This window comes from Protopterus annectens, chromosome 9.part0, assembly GCF_019279795.1.
Source record: "Protopterus annectens isolate FY-2018-M chromosome 9.part0, PAN1.0, whole genome shotgun sequence".
Classification (NCBI taxonomy): domain Eukaryota; kingdom Metazoa; phylum Chordata; order Ceratodontiformes; family Protopteridae; genus Protopterus; species Protopterus annectens.
In genome coordinates, this window is record NC_056743.1 from 768,108,412 (window position 1) to 768,127,743 (window position 19,332).

A 19,332-nucleotide genomic window follows, 5' to 3' on the forward strand; every position below is an offset into this window, starting at 1 on the left:
GGCTTCTCACACCAGACATGCAAAGGCAACTGACTCATTACTTTCAAATAATGGCAACAAAGTCCCAGCTCCCTGCAAGAAAACTTCTGCAGGCCATGGGCTTCATGGCATCCAGCATTCTACTAATTCCATATGCAGGACTGCATATGAGGAAACTGCATTGGTATCTGAAAAGTGTTTGGACTCAACATTGCCACAACCTGGAAACACTAATAACTCTAATTCCCTGCCTGCAACAGGAGTTTCGATGGTGGGCACGGGCCTATCACCACAAGGGACAGCCTTTCACCTTGCCCACAGCCAGGCAGACAATAACAGATGCATCAGATCATGCCTGGGGGGCACACATGGCAGGAAAATGTATTCAGGGCACGTGGCCCAAGGAACAAATGCATCTACACATCAGTCAAAAAGAGATGCTAGCTGTACAGAATGCCCTGACGGCCTTCAAGGCTCATCTACATCCAGGACAACTGTTACTAAAGACGGACAATACCACAGTTATGTGGTACATAAACAAGCAAGGGGGCACACATTCCTACCCCCTCTGCAGGCAAGCCATGACTTTGTGGAACACAGCACTGACCTATCAAGTAGATCTGCAGACACAATTCCTGCCAGGAACGAAAAATACACTGGCAGACCAACTAAGCAGAAATCTCATGGATCCTCACGAATGGAAACTAAATCCACAGGTCTTCAGCATAACAAGGAAATGGGGACACCCAGACAAAGATCATTTTGCCTCCCCTCACAATTACCAGCTAAAGAGATTCTGCACAAGAACTTATCACTCACAAGCCTGGAAAGTGGATGCTCTGACATTCAGCTGGAAAACCCTGACAGTTTATGCCTTTCCTCCACTGCCTCTTCTTGCAAAGGTGCTCCTAAAAGTCAGACAAGAGAAGCCAAAAATGATCTTGATTGCCCCAGACTGGCCACGCCAGCACTGGTACCCAAACCTAAAGAGCTTATCTCAAGGCCCAGCTTGGCCTTTACCTCAAATTCCGACTCAACACAACAATCAGATTCTGCACAGTCAACTCCGAACTTTAAATCTGGCTGCATGGCAAATTATATAGCCACTCAGACCACACCACTCTCTAAGGCGGTTATGGATGTCATTTTAGAAGCCAGAAGGCCCAGCACTAGGAAATCTTATGCAGAAAAATGGAAGAGATTCTGTGCTTGGAACTAGGCACAAGGACTAGAACCACTTGTCCCGAATATACCTCAGATTTTACAATACCTAACTGAGATGCTGGACAAAGGCCTATCCTTCTCATCAATTATGCCATGCCTCTGCCATTTCAGCTCATTACAATACGGAACCTCCTATTTTCTCGCATCCACTACTGAAACAGTACCTCAGAGGGGCAGAAAACATAAGACCCCCAAGAAGAGCACCAGTACCTACTTGGGACCTCAATTTTGTATTAGAAAAGCTCACACTGCCTCCTTTTGAGCCAACCAATACAGCTGATATAAAATTCATATCATGGAAAACTGCTCTACTCCTAGTAATAACTTTAGCAAGAAGAGTCTCAGAGTTACAGGCATTAATGGCAGTGGAACCTTTCGTCATTTTTCACCAGGACAGGGTCTCTCTAAGGACAAACCCTACATTTATGCCAAGGTAGTATCCAGTGTCGCTCTTAACCAAACAATTAATTTGCCACCATTCTATCCAAATCCCCAGAATAAAGGGGAGAGACTTTTGCACGCATTGGACATACACAGACAGCTACGATTCTTCTTGGACAAAACAAAAGCTTTCAGAAAAACTAAGCAACTGTTTGTAGCTTATGCAGCAGGATCACAAGGAAAGCCTATCTCAAAGCAGACTATTTCAAAATGGATAGGACACTGCATTCGTTTCTGCTATAAACAACATGGCAAATCAGTGCCTAAGGGCATTAGGCCACATTCCACCAGAGCAGCAGACACTTCAGCAGCCTTCCTCAGAGGAGTACCAACCAAAGACATTTTAGTGGCTGCAACCTGGAGTTCAGTGCACACTTTCACCAAGCACTACCACTTACCTCTCTACTCTAAATCCAGAGCAGGCTTTGCCACTGCAGTTGTGCAGGGCCTTGTAGCCTCTCCTAATCCTATTTAGACCCAGCCACCCTACCTCAGCTTTGGGATTCTACCCAAGTGTAATGACTGCAACAGTGAAACACGAACATAGTACAGTTGTGTACCTACCATAAATGTAGATGTTCAAGTGTATTCACTGTTGCAGTCCAGATTACCCACCCTCCATCCCCACTTTCTTTGCTGGAACTTATCTATACCTTTCTATCCTATACAACCTATGTGGTGTATTTGCTTGTAGATGAAGGTTTTGTTTTTATTTCACTGTATGCTTTTATTAGCAATATGTATTGCCTACCTGTTTGGGGGCACCTGACATCTGGGGCAAGAAAAACTGAAGAAATGGCATCAGCTGCATGTTATATACCCCTGGCGCACTGACGTCAGGGAAGAAGCGATAGCATCCTGCATTCTGCTAATGCCATATGCAAGGCTGCATATGAGGAAACTTCAATGGTATCTAAAAAGTGTTTGGACTCAACATTGCCACAGCCTGGAAACAGCAATTACCCTCATTCCCTGCCTGCAACAGGAGTTTTGATGGTAGGCAAAAGCCTGTCACCAAAACACTGGACAGCCATTAACCTTACCCACAGCCAGGCAGACATTGACAACAGATGCATCAGATTATGCCTGGGGGGGGGCCCATATGGCAGGAAGATGTATTCAAGGCACATGGTCCGCAAGTCAAATGCATGTTCATAGCAATCAGAGAGAGATGCTAGCAGTTCAAGATGCCCTGACAGCCTTTAAGGATCTACTTCATCCAGGACAACTACTGATAAAGATGGACAGTACCACAGTCATGTGGTACATAAACAGGCAAGGGGGCAGACATTCCTACCCCCTCTGCAGACTAGCCATGAACTTGTGGGGACACAGCATTGACTTACCAAGTACATCTGCAAGCACAATTCCTGCCAGGAAGGATAAATACTCTGGCAGACGAACTAAGCAGAAACCTAATGGATCCCCACGAGTGAAAATTGAATCCACAAGTCTTCAGCATGATAACAAGGAACTGGGGATGTCCCCTCACAACTGCCAACTACAGAGATTCTGCACAAGGACTTATCACAAGCAAGCATGGAAAGTGGATGCTCTATCTTTCAGCTGGAAAAACCTAACAGTATATGCCTTTCCTCCTCTGCCTCTCCTTCCCAAGGTACTCCTCAAGGTCAGACAAGAGAAGCCAAAAATGATACTGATTGCCCCAGACTGACACCGCCAGCACTGGTCCCCAATCCTAAAGAGCTTGTCTTAATGCCCAGCTTGGACATTATCTCAAATTCCTCACTTATTGACCCAACAAGACAGTATGATACTGCACAGCCAACTCAGGACCTTAAACCTGGCAGCATGGCGAATAATGTAGCCATTCAAGACACACCTCTCTCTAAAGCAGTGATGGATGTTATTTTCGAGGCCAGGAGGCCTAGCACCAGAAAATCTTATGCAGAAAAATGGAAGAGATTCTGTGCTTGGAACCAGGCACAAGGTATTGACACGACTGTTCCAAACATTCCTCAGATTTTGCAATACTTAACTGAGATACTGGATAAAGGCCTTTCCTTTTCATCAATTAAAATTCATGCCTCTGCCATTTCAGCTCATTACAATACAGAACCACCTATTTTTTCTCATCCATTACTAAGGTAGTACCTCAGAGGGGCCAAAAACATAAGACCTCCAAGGAGAACACCAATACCTGCATGGGACCTCAACTATGTCTTGGAAAAACTCACACTGCCTCAGTTTGAGCCAGCCTCTGCAGCTGATATAAAATTCTTATCCTGGAAAACAGCTCTGCTCCTAGCAATTACCTCCGCAAGACGTGTCTCAGAGTTACAGGCACTCATGGCTGTGGAACCTGTTATAATTTTCCATCCTGACAGGGTTTCTCTAACGACAAACCCTACATTTATGCCTAAGGTAGTGTCCAGTGTGGCCCTTAAACAATTAATTTGCCTACTTTTTACCCAAACCCACAGAATAAGGGTGAGACTTCTCCATTCTTTGGACATTCACAGGCAGTTACGCTTCTACTTGGACAGAACCAAAGCTTTCAGAAAGACTGAACAACTTCTAGTGGCATATGCTGCAGGATCACAAGGAAAGCCTGTCTCAAAACAGACTATTTCAAAGTGGATAGGCCACGGCATTCGTTTCTGCTATTCACAGCATGGCAAATCAGTGCCCAAGGGCATTAGGCCACATTCAACCAGAGCAACTGCCACTTCAGCAACCTTCCTCAGAGGAGTACCAACCAAAGACATCTTAGAGGCTGCAATTTGGAGTTCAATGCATACTTTTACAAAGCACCATCACTTACCTCTCTACTGTAAATCCAGGGCAGGCTTTGCCACTGCAGTTCTGTAGGGCCTGATAGCCTCTCCTAATCCTATATAGCACCAGCCTCCCAACCTTAGCTTTGGGATTCATCCCAATTGTAATGACTGCAACAGTGAAACACGATGAACATAGTACAGTTGTGTACCTACCATAAATGTAGATGTTTGAGTGTATTCACTGTTGCAGTCCAGGTTACCCTCCCACCATCCCCCTTTTCCTTGCTGGGACTTATCTGTACTTCTCTATTCTATACAACCTATGTGGTGTATTTGCTTGTAGATTAAGGAAAAGTTGATTTTTGTGTATGCATGCTTATTGGTATAATTTAGCCTACCATTTTAGGGGCACCTGACATCTGGGGCAAGAAAAACTGAAGAAAATGGCGTCGGCTGCATCTTTGATACCCCTGGCGCACTGACGTCAGGGAGGAGGTGACAGCAACCGACGCTGGACCTAGACTTTGGAACTTGGGCCGACTGCGGGTAGCCTGCCAGCAGGATAACCCAAGTGTAATGACTGCAACAGTGAATACACTCGAACATCTGCATTTATGGTAGGTACACAACTGTACTTTCTGGAATTCAAGTACTCCACATGATAGTGGGCTTTATATGTTTCAGGAGAGTTTATTTGAAAGTGAGAAGATTGACAAGACCAAAGTCAATTTTTTGGTGGAAATCATAGACATTGTTCTGAGAAACAATTTCCTTGCCTTTGAGGGGGAGTTTTTCCACCAGATATCAGGTGTGGCTATGGGGGCAAAATACACCCCCGTATTTACCAATGTGGTATTACTGGAATGGGAGAGAAAACATATTTTTGACAACCCCCTACATGGAGAAAATCAAAATCAGTAACAGATTCTTGGCTGACATCCTAATTTTATGGCAAGGGAATGAAAGGGAAGCCATAGAATTTGTGGAGTACTTGAATTCCACAACTTCATTTTTGAAGTTTACTAGTAGATGGGGCCCTAAAGAAATCGACTTCCTGGATATACATCTTTGGGTCAATGAAGAGGATGACGAGCTTCATAGCACTATTTTTAGGAAAGAAACCTTTTCTAATACTTCATTACAACAGCTGTCATCCCCAGCACCAAAGAAGTATAATAAAGGGACAGATGGTGAGGTATTCTTGGCTCATAAATGATGAGAAAACTTTCAACAATGAACTATACATTTTGATAGGCTTGTTTTTGGAGAAGGGGGGTACCCACTTATGATTTTGATTAAAGTGAAATGTGAAATAAGAGGCATGCATTATACCCACCGATATTACAAAAGGGTGTTTGGGGGGAGGGGGCACAAGACGTTACTCACAAAAGTAGGGAAGGGGATCCTATTGTGCTGCGGTACAACTTCACCCCGACTATAGTTAACATCATTTACAAATGCTGGGACTTGTGTTTAGAACAAGAAACAAAGGTGAAACTTGGGCTCAAGCCCTTGGTGGCCTATAGCAAAGGTAGAAATTTAAAGAACATCTTGGAAGGGCACAGAAACAAAGATAGAATAAAGCAATATAGGTCACTAATGTTTAAATGTGGGACTTGTAGGTTCTGCAAGTTCATTAATGATGGCCTGCATCAGTAACTAGTTCAAACTTGACTTTAAAATGTCCTTGTAAATGTAATTGCAACTCTACTAATGTGGTTTAACTAGTAACCTGTACCTCCTGCCCTGGATTTTACATAGGGAAAACCACACACATAGGCTCAGGGATAGAATAAGTGAGCACCTTAGAGCCATTAACAACAAAGATGTGCGTAATGCCCTCTATCTTCAGTGTTACATGCATTGAGTTTAAGAAATTCATTTTTTTGTAATGGATAGAGTGGTGCAGAAAGAAAATGGGGGAGATGAAAAATTGGAGGTTGAGGCAAGAGAGGTAAAATGCCAGCTTAGACTAAATGCCACAGTAGCTCCAGGACTTAATGATGCTTTTTCACTGGTACCAATATTAAAACAAAGGGCTTTGGTTGTATAGAAAACTGAAAACCAGTATTGCCTAGTTTGCTTATTTGCACATGTTGAATATGTACAGTAACAATTTAAAAAAAAATGTTTTATATACAAATTTTTTGTAAAAATATTTTTGGTTTGTTATTTACAAATGAACATTTAAATGTATTGAATTGTGTTGTATGACTTTAAATGAGACCACATATTTAATTGGATGCATACTTTACACTGGGTTTCTTAAGGAGAGTGCTAGATGTATTGTAATTGACTCTGACGAAGCCTGTTTATATGTAAGGTGAAAGCGCTGTTTATATGTAAGGTGAAAGCGCCAAGTCTGTTGTGCTATTCAGCAAGTTTTTAGTATTAGTTTGCTTCCTGTGGCTGGAATATTTATTTTCATTTTATTAAGGATTTTGAACTCTGCAAGCTGCATATTTTGTCTTGCGGTTGTACATGCACAGAAGTGAGCATGCACCTTCTAAAAACAGTAATCTTGCTGTGTGTTTGTGGTTGGGGCTTACTCTGCCAGCAATATAATGCTACACCAACATTCTTGAGTTCCACATTGGCCTGAGACATGGGTCAGATTTAGCTTAGGGCAGGCTAACGTGGGTTATGTAGACCTGGTGAATAAGGAAGGGAGAATAAGGAAGGGAGCTGGTGGCAGTTGACAGTCTTCTGCTTGGAGGTAGGGAAATTTAAAAAAAAAAAAAAAAAAAAAAAAAACCTAGAAAGACCATATTATTAGGTAAGCAATTTTCACCCATCTCTCCAGTGGTACTATTGTGCTAGCTCTTTCCATAGAAAATAATCGGAGTCTGACCAGTTAAATGAAGGTGTGCTTTTGAAATAAAATGCAGGCCAAAAGAGAGGGTGGAGACAAATAAGCTTACAAGGTGTCGAGAGAAGAAAGTCTTGTCTTTCTCAGGTCTTAGAACAGCAATAGGAGTACAGACTGTAACTACAATCCACCTTCTGTTCCTCCCAACCCTCATCATGGCTGAGACACTTTCCTCCTTCATAGTCATTAACATCAGACAAGTGGGAGAGGGATATCGCTTCCCCAGACTGCAAAGCAGAATTCAGTCTTCCCTCCCTTTCAGGAAATGTTTCCCATCACTCTGGAGCAGGAGAAACTAGTGTGTGCAGTCTTGGCTCAACTTTATTGTAGGGCCATAGAGAGGATTGTTTTGCAGGAATGCTTCTTCCTTTACTGAAGGTACAAGGTTTGATTGTTTCCACTTCTATTTGCTTATTGTGTGACTGAGTCAGTTAACCAGATTGTGATCCCAGTTCACCACTGAAAAGGGATGTGTTCAGTAATCTTACTGGCTTAAAAAATGTCTAAAAAAAAAAAAAAAAAAGTTATGAAACGAGTTGCACTGTAGAAACTTTCCTAGTTCCAAAGAAGGATGGCTGTTGGAAATCCAGTGTACATTTATTCTGGGTTAGCAAGTATTTAACCAAATTCAGAATGTTACTGATTGGATGTGGGAAATTATTCATTACAAGAAATTTGGTTATTACTCCAGTAATTTTCAGTGTGCCCTACTGTGGGGAATTCCTGTGGTGTCCAAGACATCCCATAGTAGAATCTCTGGAATTGAGGGAAGAGTTCTTAAGGGCTTTGCAGACTAGGGTGCAGGGTTATTTTTACCCTTGGACAGAGAACATCCTTCCAAAAACAAGTGAATATATAGGGTTCACATCACTTTTAGCTATGTCATATTCCATGTTTAGGGTAAGAGAGGAAGCTGCCATACTCTGGAGAAGTGTAAAGCTTAGGAAGTCTGATAAAAATGTGGACATCTGCACATGGCTAATTCTTATGGGTGGGAAATCGTACCTCAGTAGTGGCCCTACTCAAATATCTGTGCTTAGATTGAGGCCGAGCCTGCATTTGGTCGTGCTGTGATCAGTGCTCTCCCAGTAACCAAAATGTAAAAAAAAGAAAAATACTCAAGTGACTGTACTAGTTGTACCAGTTTCCTTATTCTGACCCATTATAGTTGATTGGTATCGTACTTGCTTGGACTTTTTAGTGGCTAGTATAGAACCAGAGGATGTACTTCATTTTCTGACATAATGCACTATATGCAGGAGTTATTTTTAGTAACCCCTCCCCCCTAAAAAGGGTAGTTGGTCTGGACAGTTTCTCTGATGCTATCTTTTCTGTTCGTTTTGCTCAGTTGCAGTGATTACATGGTTGTGATTGAGTATTGTGGAATGAGCATGCCATACTAATACTATAGCTTTCATACTGTGAAGTCTTTTTTTTGTGGAATTTAAAAATTGTTTTGACATGTAGCTTTTTTAAGAGCAACAGCCATTAGTACATTTTGTAAAAACACTACAGGTTTTTGTTCTTTTTATTCTAGTTGTAATCAACTTGAAGCTTCAGTCATTGTAAAAGTGTGCAAAATACCTCTGATTGTAAAAATGTCTACGTAGAAGCCATTTTTGTCTTTATGGCCAGAGTTGACAAAGTTAAAAATCAAATTAGCAGGACGTATAATACTAAAATAATGCTGCTACTGCTTTCTTTTTTGGAGTTTCCATTGTTTGATGTCAGGAAATTCAGATTTACACGGTAAAGGAGTTTGGTATTTGGATGACTTTTTTGCTTCCCTGTAGGACCTTGCCAGATGACACACACTCTGCACCCAGTCAACCCATTCATTCCATGAAGGTAGGAGATGGGCATTCCCAGTCTAGGCAAGTGCCAAGTGCCCCATTTGTTCCTGTTGGGGAAGTTGTATCAGCTTGTCAGGTCTTCCCATAGTGAGATTCGATTGATAGGGAGCAGGCCAGCTTACTTGTCCTATAGGGCTACATATAGTCTCCCCAGGCATAACAACCCCTTCCTTTCAGCATCTCATCAGGCTGTGCTGTGTTGCTTTCCAAAGGGAACTGTCTTTCATTGACAGAATCCCTTCAGCTTGTGAATGCGCGTCATGGCAGCACATGCTCCCCAGACCCATACTCCATAGGTGTAACCCTCTAGATTTAATCCATGTGGTGAACGAGAGCTGCCTCCCCCTTCTCAGGATGGGCAAACGTGGTAGCCACTACTCAGTGTCATCCTGCCTTGACAGTTCTTTCAGGTGTCACAAATTCATACTGTGGTCATCTGTTCTATAATCAAAGCTTTATTTCTGTATCACACACAGCAGCCCAAGGGGACTTTATTTTTGGTGATCTTTGGGAGTAGAAGGCAGTTTTTGTATTTTTATATTTACCCAGTTGAGAATAATTTTTTTTTTAATACTATTTTTTTTTTTTTTTTTTTTTTTTTTTTTTTTTTTTTTTTTTTTTAGCCAAGAGGTCCTCTATGGTTTATACTGAATGAAGCTGGGCTGTACTGGCGTGCTGTTGGAAATGGCACTTCTGCAGTGACCTGTCTAAGGAAAGCACTGAATGCAGCTCCTCGCGAGTATCTGGACATCCCCCTTGTAAATCTAGCAAATCTTCTGTTTCACTTTGGTCTGCAACTGGATGCTAGCAGACTGTTACAAAAAGCTTTATCTGTCAACAGTTCTGAGGTGAGTGCCTAGCCTTCAACATTACATTAAAATTTTCACTAGTTAAGCATCTCTGTGAATACTCTGTACAAGTATAAATCAGAAGGATAAAGACAGACAAAACTGGCATTATAGGCTGCTGTTGACAAAAATAACCAAATTCCCTTGAGTACTGTACAGCAGAAGGTTAGCTTTTAAGAAACCTAGCTCTAAAGGACTTCTAAGATTGCAACAGACTGAGCAACAATGTAGATTAGCACTGTTCCAGTGAAAAAAACTGACATTTTTTGAGGCCAGTAGTTATTAGTTTTGGTAAAATTTGGATTCAACATTGTTTCTTGCACATGACTCAACAGATGGGACCTTTGTGCCTTTTTCATGCTCTTGAATCCAGGACTCAGACTCCTCCCCTACCCATAATTCCCTCTTGTCCCAAGAGTACCTCAGATAGTTTGCCTACTTATACGTAGTACTCAGTCGAATAGAGATGAAAGAATCATCAGCAAGCGCGAGCTAGCCATGCTTCTAGAAGAACAAATCATCCATGAGGTCTCACCAGACCAGCAAGGGTCCAGAGTCTATTCAAGGTCCTTTTTGGTTCTGAAAAAGGCTGGGGACCTCGGGCCCATTCTATACCCAAGCCACCACAACCAGTTTGTGAAACGCCTGAAGTTATATTTATTTATTTATTTATTTTACATTTGTTGACCGGGATAGTCCGACTGGATACATGTCCTTTTTCAGCGGAGGCCCGGGGAGAAACTCACAGCAATAACAATATACACATAGTTTTACAAAATACATATTTGAGAGTGGAGAGACAGATGCAGAGACAAAACAATATGCAAGTAGGTTTACAGATCTATGGAAGAGATGTAGAGACAGCTGTTAATTCACATTATGTAGTTTTCATTGGATGAGATATGATTAACAACTAGGCAAATAAGGGTCTACACAGTTATACTAAGATACAGTAAAGCAGCGATAGATTTTAATACACTCTGGTACAACATCGCAGCCATTATAACATATCAAGGATGGGTGAAGGATCAAAGAATACTACAGCAGAACCAGGAGGATTAGTGGTCAGCTAAGTAGTGATTGGATACAAGGCGCCAGGAGGCCCAGATTAGTACTAGTGAGGTAGGATAAGTGAAGAAACTAATCAGATTTTACACATGAACATAGCCATTGTGCCTTTAAGAATTGAGTTAGATTTTGTTTGAATTGAGAAGGGAGGTGGAAAGTCTAAGGTTGTTAGGGGAGTTCCAAATCTTACCTATAGAGTTGGCGAAGAGAGCATCACCTCCCTATTATAAGATTTGATGGTTTGTATCAAATGTTTGTTAGAGGAACTAAGACTGCTTAGGTTAGAGTAGGGGTCAATAGGTTATTGAGTGAGGGAGTTTTATCAGGTTCCTTAATGATTTTAAATGCTTCAGTGAGTTGGTTCAGTTTGAGGAGATTGGGTAATTCTAACCAGCCAAGTGTTTTAGGTTAAGGCAATGATGTGTTCTATAAGGAAGTCCAGTTATAAATCTGGCAATATGATTATAGGTCACAGAGAGTTTATTGATGTCGGATTTGTGAAGAGAATAAAATACAGGAGAGGCATACAGTAGAGTGGAGAGGAGGTGTGTAATGCAATGGTTAGTAAGTTCTTAATTCTATACAAGGATCCAAGTTTCTTATTTACGGTCTTAATTGTCTGGCTGATGTGCAGATTAAATCTAAGCTTGTCGTCAATGGTGACCCCTAGTAGTTTAGTACTGGTGTCAGGCTCAATAATGGTACCATTACTAGATTGGACGGAGAAGGTAGTATTGTTGGGATTTGAAGTGGAGGCAGAGGTAGGAAAGAATAGTAGTAGCTTAGTTTTTTTTGGATTTAGGATGAGATTCCTCACTGTGAGCCATTTTAAGCAGTGTTGGGTTGTAACTTGTAAATCGGAGAGAGAGATATCTGAGCAAATAAGGGTGGAATCATCCGCGTATTGGATGCAGGTAGCTTTAGGGATAACTGTGTGAAGTTATGAGTGATCACAGTTCAGCCCAGTCTATTCCTTCTGAGGAAGGATAACTGGATGTATCCAGTACATCTCCAGGATACCTGCAACCATATCAAGATAATGAGGCAGTCCAGGAGATATCTCCATTTCTGGCTGGGAGACAGTCATTTTCATTTCAGGGCACTGCTCTTTGGTCTCAACACACCCCACAGTGTGTTCACCTAATGCATGGCAGTTGTTGCAGCCTATCTTATACTGCAAGGGTTCCAGGTGTTCTCAGCTTGGTTGACTGGACTCCTCACCACACCCACCTTATCCACTGCAGGGATTTCTTGCTCTAGTTACCTCCTTTTATTGGGGATCATGATCAATCTAACCAGAAGCCAGTTGACACCATCACAGATGATGGAGTTTATTGGGTGCCACCTGGATTCATAATCTCAAATTGCCAGAACCCAGAATCAAGTATTATTTTTCTACATCAGATACCCTCTGAGGTCCTGTCTTATTCAAACCCTCTGGCAACACTGATTTTACATTTTCTGGGATCCATGGTTGTAGCAATCGCATTGGTACCTCAGGCAAGATTTTGCATAAGAGTTCTGCACTGGACACTCAGTGCAGTGGTCAGTATTGAACCTAACCCCTTTATTTCCCCATATGTCTCGCACCAGTTTTCAGGAGCCATATTAGTTGGTGGTTGACCTTATTGATAGTCTCATGAGGTGCCTTCTATCCTTCCACTCCTGAAAGCCACTGTGACCACGGACACCTCCCTTCTTGGGTGGGACATTATGAGGGGAAGATGGTTCAAGGCACATGGTCAGTGACAGAAGCCAGACTTCATACCATCTTCAAGATGACTGCAGTCTTCCTGGCATTGCAGGCATTCCAGGATTCCTTCCTAAGTGCGTGATATCCATCTATACAAACAATATAGCAATGGTCTGGTATATCAACAGGCAAGGGGAAACCCATTTGTACCCTTTATGCCTGGAAGCCATGAAGGTGTGGCTGTGGGCAGTGGTCTTATGCTTTATGGTAGTAATGCACATCCCAAAATTTCCAATGCTTCGGTAGACATATTGAGCAGATCAATCTTCTGCTTCATGAGTGGTCCCACAGTCATTCAGTGGCAACTGATTTTCAGTCAGAAGCCAGCCTTGCTGTGATTTTTTTTTTCCATCATCTACCACCTGAATACCACCTACTTTGCCCCAGAGAGGCAGTCACTGAGTGTTGCTATCTGTAGTTGGCTCCCATGCCTCCATTACACTTTCCCACCTTTTCCACTCTCAGCCGGGTTTCTTCAGTAAGCCATGAGGTGCAAGGCTGTTGTGAACCTCATTGCAGCCTTTTAGCCAGTATGGCCGTCTTTTCTCTGGCCTCTTCTGAAACATCTTGGGTGCTTGTTCCTCATCCAGACCGTCTACTGCACCTTTACGGACAGCCTCACTGAGACACACACACCCTAAAATTAACAGTAGGGTTCCTCCAGTTCCAGTGATGTCCAAAGATGCCAGGTCTACTACTTTGGTTATACAAATTGTCTCATTGCAGAAACTTAGTACTAGGAAGATTTGCACAAGCAGATGGAGGAGATTTGTTATTTGGGTTTTCTGCAAAAGTTTAGCATATTTTTCAGCACCTTTGCCATCTAACTCTGACTTCTTTGTGGGTTTCTTTCAGAACGGTGTTAACTGTATCAGCCATATCCAACTTTCAAATAGGTCAAAACCAAACCTCTATTGCCTCTTCTGTTTTGAAAGGAACTTTCCATCTCAGACCTCTAATCAGAGATCCAGTTCCTCTGTGTGATGATATTGTGATGCTTCAAGCTCTAATCAGGTCCCCCTTTTGAGCCAACAAGCCTCAGCATAGTTATACTGTGTGTGTCTTAGAAAACAATTTTCCTAGTAGCTGTCAGCTCGGCTAGGAAAATGTCATTTGCAAGCTTTGTGCAGCAGACCTCCATACTTGAATTTTTATAAGGATAGGTTATCACTGGGACTTCCAAGTTTGCTGCACATTGAGTAACAGCTTAATTCTAGCTCTCACAATGTGAAAATAGAAGCTCAGCAGAGAAGGCCAGTAAACTTGTGTTTATGGGTAAATTTCAGCAACTAGCTGGTAAATGTACTGCCTGGATGCTAGAAAAAAAAGAAATACAAAGGACCTAGAAAAAAAATCTGCTACAAAAAGTAATGAAGAAACACTGACTAGGGAAAGGTCTGCAGCTGTTAAGCAAAAAGCAATGCAATCTCCAGATGTGAATTCCAGTAAACCTACATGAAGATATAAGACAGCTGCACACAGACATTTTTAAAATAAATAAAACACAGAGTATAGCAACACAAAAAACAAAAGGCTGGAAAAATGGAAGAAACTTTAAACGCATATTCAGGTGAGGTGACAAAGTGGCAAAAATCAGAGGTGGAAATGAAGAAAAGGCTGGCTCAATATGGACTGCCTAGGAAGAGGTGTTTCAAAAAATAGAGGGGACAGCACATAGGGAAAACTAAGATGTCCTATTCCTATGTTGCCATATTCTAGTTGTGGGATTTCCTGCCGTCAGGCAACTCGTATGTCGGCTTCTATGCAAAAGCTTCAACTTGGCTGTTGCAGCTTGTGTGGGATGTCAGACATAAGGCCATAAACCAGGGGCTGTAAATGTGATGTCTGCACGTGCAATCCTCTGAACTTTTCAGCTGCAGGCGACTGCATCGTGTGATCGCTCCTTCTCAGACATCGCATTAAAGCTAAGTAACTCGTTGGGGTTGTTTTTTTTTTTTTTACATATCCGATTGTTATTGCTTAGGCTTGGTTGTTGTAGAAAGTTTTACCTGATGTCAGGTAAAAAGGGAAAATGCCAATGCGGACACCAGATACCCCATAATTATGCCCATGATAGGTGTGTTTTTTGCTTAGGCCGGGAGCACGACCATTCCGCCTGCTCCATTTGTTTAACCGTTTGTGCTGAAGACCGTACGTAGCCATTTGGCCGCATTAAACCTCTACCTAGAAAATCAGCACCTTAAGCGGTTAGCCCTAAGAATAGATCCCACCTCGGAGGCTGCATCAGAACCTCTGCATAAGAAACCCAAGCTTCCTAGGCTGCCTTCGCCTGCTGTTTCATTACCGGATGCCCTGCCAACTGCCGATTTAGGAGCGGAGGGGTGCTTGGTGGATCCGTTGACTTCAACCTTTGAGTAAGCCATTGCTCAGCCGATGACCGTCATGTCTTCGGAGCCTACCTAGACACAGACTACCATCGTTGTCAAGGGGGATCCAGAATCTGTGGCATCTCCGACCGGGATCCAGACTATTGAAACGGTTGCTTCTAAAACTGATCCCAGGCCGGTTCCAACTTCCACCCTGGCTAAAAAGAAACAGAAAACCAAGCATACCTCCTCCACTGCAGAAGGTCTACCAGATTGGCAGTTCACTTCTTCCCTCATGCAGGCCTTTATGGCCCTTAGGCCTTCAGCCTCATCCCCCACTACTCTACCTTTACGCAGTCCTAGGCCTGCCCCCCCCCCCCCATGACTTCTCAGGATAGGAAGGAAGAGCATGATTCTTCCTTTTCTTCCTCAGAGGACTGTCATATACCTCCCAAATTGCATCTCTCCAGGAGTATTATTCTCCTGATGAGGAATCTGTTGAAGGGGATTCTCCCCTGAGGATATTACATTTGGTGAGACCATCACCAAGATGAGACTATTTCAAATGGGATACCTCACAAATGACTGACAACTAAAAGAGGTACTTTGAGCTCCTTAAAGTAGAATCCCCCTCCCCTTCTGCTGTTCCTCCGGTTCTGCCTGCTTACTTGGATGCCTTTAATTCTGCATCTGAGGCCCCAGACTCACAGCCGCCTATCCCCAACTGCCCAGATCGCTTTTACAAGGTGCCTGATGAGCAAAAATTCATAGTCAAACTACCCTTAACAAACCCACTAGTGATTGCCACCTTCCCTGATGAGCAATCCAGATGGCTTCCCTCCGCCTCACTCCTACCCATTGATAAAGACAGCAAATCTATGGATAGGATTGGTAAGAAGGTATACACCTCCTCCACATTGGCTTTCAGAGCCATTAATTATCAGACACACATGACTAAGTGTGCTGTGGACTTGGTGTCTCAAGCCTCCTCCATACTGGCTTCTATCCCTGACAGCCCCATCAAAGCTGACATCTCCTCCAAACTGTTTCTGGCTACACAAGTAGCCAGACACTCGATTAGATGCAGCTATGATGTGGCAGAAGCATCTGCTCACTATGCAGCATCTGCTTCTGTTCTCAGGAGATGCTCCTGGCTAAGACTTCAAAATCTCCCAGAAGACTTCAAGTCCAAGATCTTGGATGTCCCCCTAGATCACAATTTCCTTTTTGGAAAACAATCTGCAGATATCTTAAAGAATCTGCAAGAAAAAAGTAAGGAATTTGCAGGGCATTAAACATTTACTGGTGTCCCCCATTCCCAAGTACTGTAGAAACAAATCCTGCTAAAGCCACCTTTGTAAGGTGCAACCCTCCTCAGATGGGTACTTCCTCTTCCAGATCTAGAAGAGGTGCAAGAAGACCCACCATGTGCAAACCTAATCCACCACATCTTCAGCCCAGGCAATCCTTTCAGGACAGAGGAGGCCCCAACAATGGGTGACTGCCTTGCCCACCTGCCACTCTCATCCCTTTCCCCACTGCCTCCCCTTCTGGTAAAACATCACCACAGACCAATGGGGTACTATCCATAATCCAAAAAGGATATTTCCTCTCCTGAAAGGAAAACCCACCCAGGAGACGCATCCTATACCCCCCCAAAAACCAGCTACATCTCCTTCCGCAGGTTTTGACAGACATGCTGAAACTAGGTACCATAGAAACTGTCCCCTCAGGACAGGAAGGAAAATTTCTACTCCAGTCTCTTCCTTTTCCCCAAAAAAGATGGCCCTTTGAGACCAATCTTAGACCTCTCCTTCCTAAATCTTCATCTTTAGGTGCACACCTTCAAAATGCTGTAATTTCCCACCCTGCTACCTCTTATTCTGACCAAGGCCTTTATGGCCACCTTGGACCTAAGAGATGTACCTACACATATACCCATCAGGACTTCCCACAGAAGATTCCTGCATTTCTCTGGGCCCTCCAGTCATTTCCAGTTTACTGCTTTGCCCTTTGGTTTGTCCACTGCTCCCCAAGTGTTCACAAAATGCTTAGCGCCAGCCATTGCCTTCTGCAGAACTCAGGGAATCCAGATTTACCCCTATCTGGATGACATACTAATACTGGCAGAGTCAAAAGATACCCTGTCAAATCATCTGCACTTCACCATGTCCCGTGTTCTTCGTGTTTCACTGTTGCAGTCATCACAATTGGGTTAGTAGCCCTCGGCCGGCCTGCATACTAGAGATGTAGTATTTCTGCGTCAGTTGCTGTCATTTGAGGACTGACGTCACATCGTTAGTAGTATAATGTAAGGCAGCCAATGCCATTACATCAGTTCTTCTTGCCAAGGAGCCCGAAGCAGAAGCAGCTCACATGAGTGCCAGTCAGCCGCTACCTGAGTTTCGTCTTCGGAATTAAAGTTGAAGTCTTCTAAAGCCAAGTACCTCGTTGGTGATCCTTTTTTCTTGCTCTAACCGATGTCAGAAAAAGTTAACCATTGTCTCGCCTGTGGAAAGTAAATACCACACTGAGACTTTCATTCTTACTGCGTCACTTGCCTAGGCCCAGACCACGGCATCCCTCACTGTCACTTTTGTGCTTTGTTCAGTGCCAGAACGATATATCGTCGGGCCTTTATTGTAGCTAGGTATTTTCGCTCACAGTCCTCTAATTCCGATATGGCTTCGGTAAGACATCCAACAGCAGATCTTCCAAAAAAAGTAAGGATAAATTCAGAGACAGGACCGCACAGGTCCAAACCTACTGACAACGCTTCCACTAAGCTAGTAGTCAATTCTCCGGTCCTCAGTGAGGAGCTTTCGCAGCCCCTGATGCCCGCTTCTGTGGATTCACAGGCCGCTATTGAGATGCTTTCGGAGTCTGGTATGCTGCAGAACTCTTCAACTAAGGATCCTGCAATTCTCTACCTTAGATGGGTCTGGAGCCGCTGAGCAGGCACCAGGCTTCTGAGGAAGTACTTCGCACTACCGATTCTCAACACAAACTGACTTCTTTCACATCTACTGTTCTTTTGAAAACTACAGAGTTTCTAAAGCTCAGGGTATGAGCCGCACCCAAGAAACAGACAACCCAATCTCAGCCTCTTGCTACCTTGCCCCAGTCTCAAATGCTTAAAATGGCGGAAGACCTTATAATGCTGATCAGGGGAAGCCAAGCTACCCCTTCCAAAAGAAAAAGATCTGTCCCCAGTAGTTTTATCTGAACAGGAGTCTGATTACTCTGATGCATCTGAATATGAAGACATGCAACACATCTCTGCTTATGAGGATTCTGATGCAGAGGAATCCATTTCTTCAGCCTCTCAATCAGAGGACTTTTCCTTTGGGGAAACCCTTCATACTTTGAGGGAGCATTTCCAATGGGAATGTCAAGACTACCTTCAGTCTAAAAAGAGACTCAGAGAAATCTTTGGTCTTCCACAGCACAGACCCCTGGCCATTGCTCCTGTCCTGGATGTTGTGAATGATGTTTTCATGGAATCTAGTTGGACTCCTGACACCCTCCCTCCTGCTCCCAGGAAACCTGATGGGTATTAGAGTCCCTGACTCTCACAAATTTCTTTTCAAAAATCCTACAGCTTGACCCTGAAGTTATTCTTCAAGGGCCTAAAGGAGTCAAAGCAATTTCTGCTAAGAATCCCACCCCCTCAGGTATGGATTCCCGAGCACTAGACAGATGGGGTAAAAAATATCATCCTTTACTGCTTATACAGAAAATAGAGTTAGAGTTAATTCATTCTGCAAGTTAAGTATCTAGCACCTTACACTGTGGATGTTCTTCGTGTTTCACTGTTAAACTCATTACATTTGGGTAATCTGCTGGCAGGTTGCCCTCAGTCGGCCTGAATTCCAAAGTCTTGGGTCCTGCGGTTGCGGTCTCTTCTTCCAAGACGTCAGGTTGTCAGGGGTATAAAACATGCAGCCGACTCCATTTTCTTTAGTCTTTCTTGCAGTGTGGTGCCCGAAGCAGAAGCATTAAGCAAGTGCCGGTCGGCCGACTACTGAAATATTTGAGTTTCAGAACCGAAGTCTTCACTAAAGCTAAGTACCCCGTTGAGGAAACTTTTTTCTTTCTTGCTTTTTACCGATGTCAGAAAACGTTAATAATTGTATTACTTATGGGAAGCAAATACCTCATAAAGATTTCCATTTATACTGTATTCCTTGCCTAGGCCCTGATCACAACGTGCCTGGCTGTCAGTTTTG

General features: G+C 43.2%; 1 protein-coding gene across 2 annotated transcripts in view; it reads left to right on the top strand.

Annotated features, from left to right (window-relative positions):
• Positions 1 to 19,332, top strand: part of TTC17 (tetratricopeptide repeat domain 17) — a 3,338,929-nt gene that overhangs the window by 1,791,288 nt on the left and 1,528,309 nt on the right. Inside the window, exon 15 of one of the 2 annotated variants that reach the window (XM_044083397.1) lies at positions 9,731 to 9,955. The exons of the other annotated variant lie outside the window; for it this stretch is intronic. Within the exon in view, the coding sequence (XP_043939332.1) occupies positions 9,731 to 9,955 (225 nt within the window). The remainder of the gene's footprint in view (positions 1 to 9,730; positions 9,956 to 19,332) is intronic. 2 annotated transcript variants of the gene reach the window in all.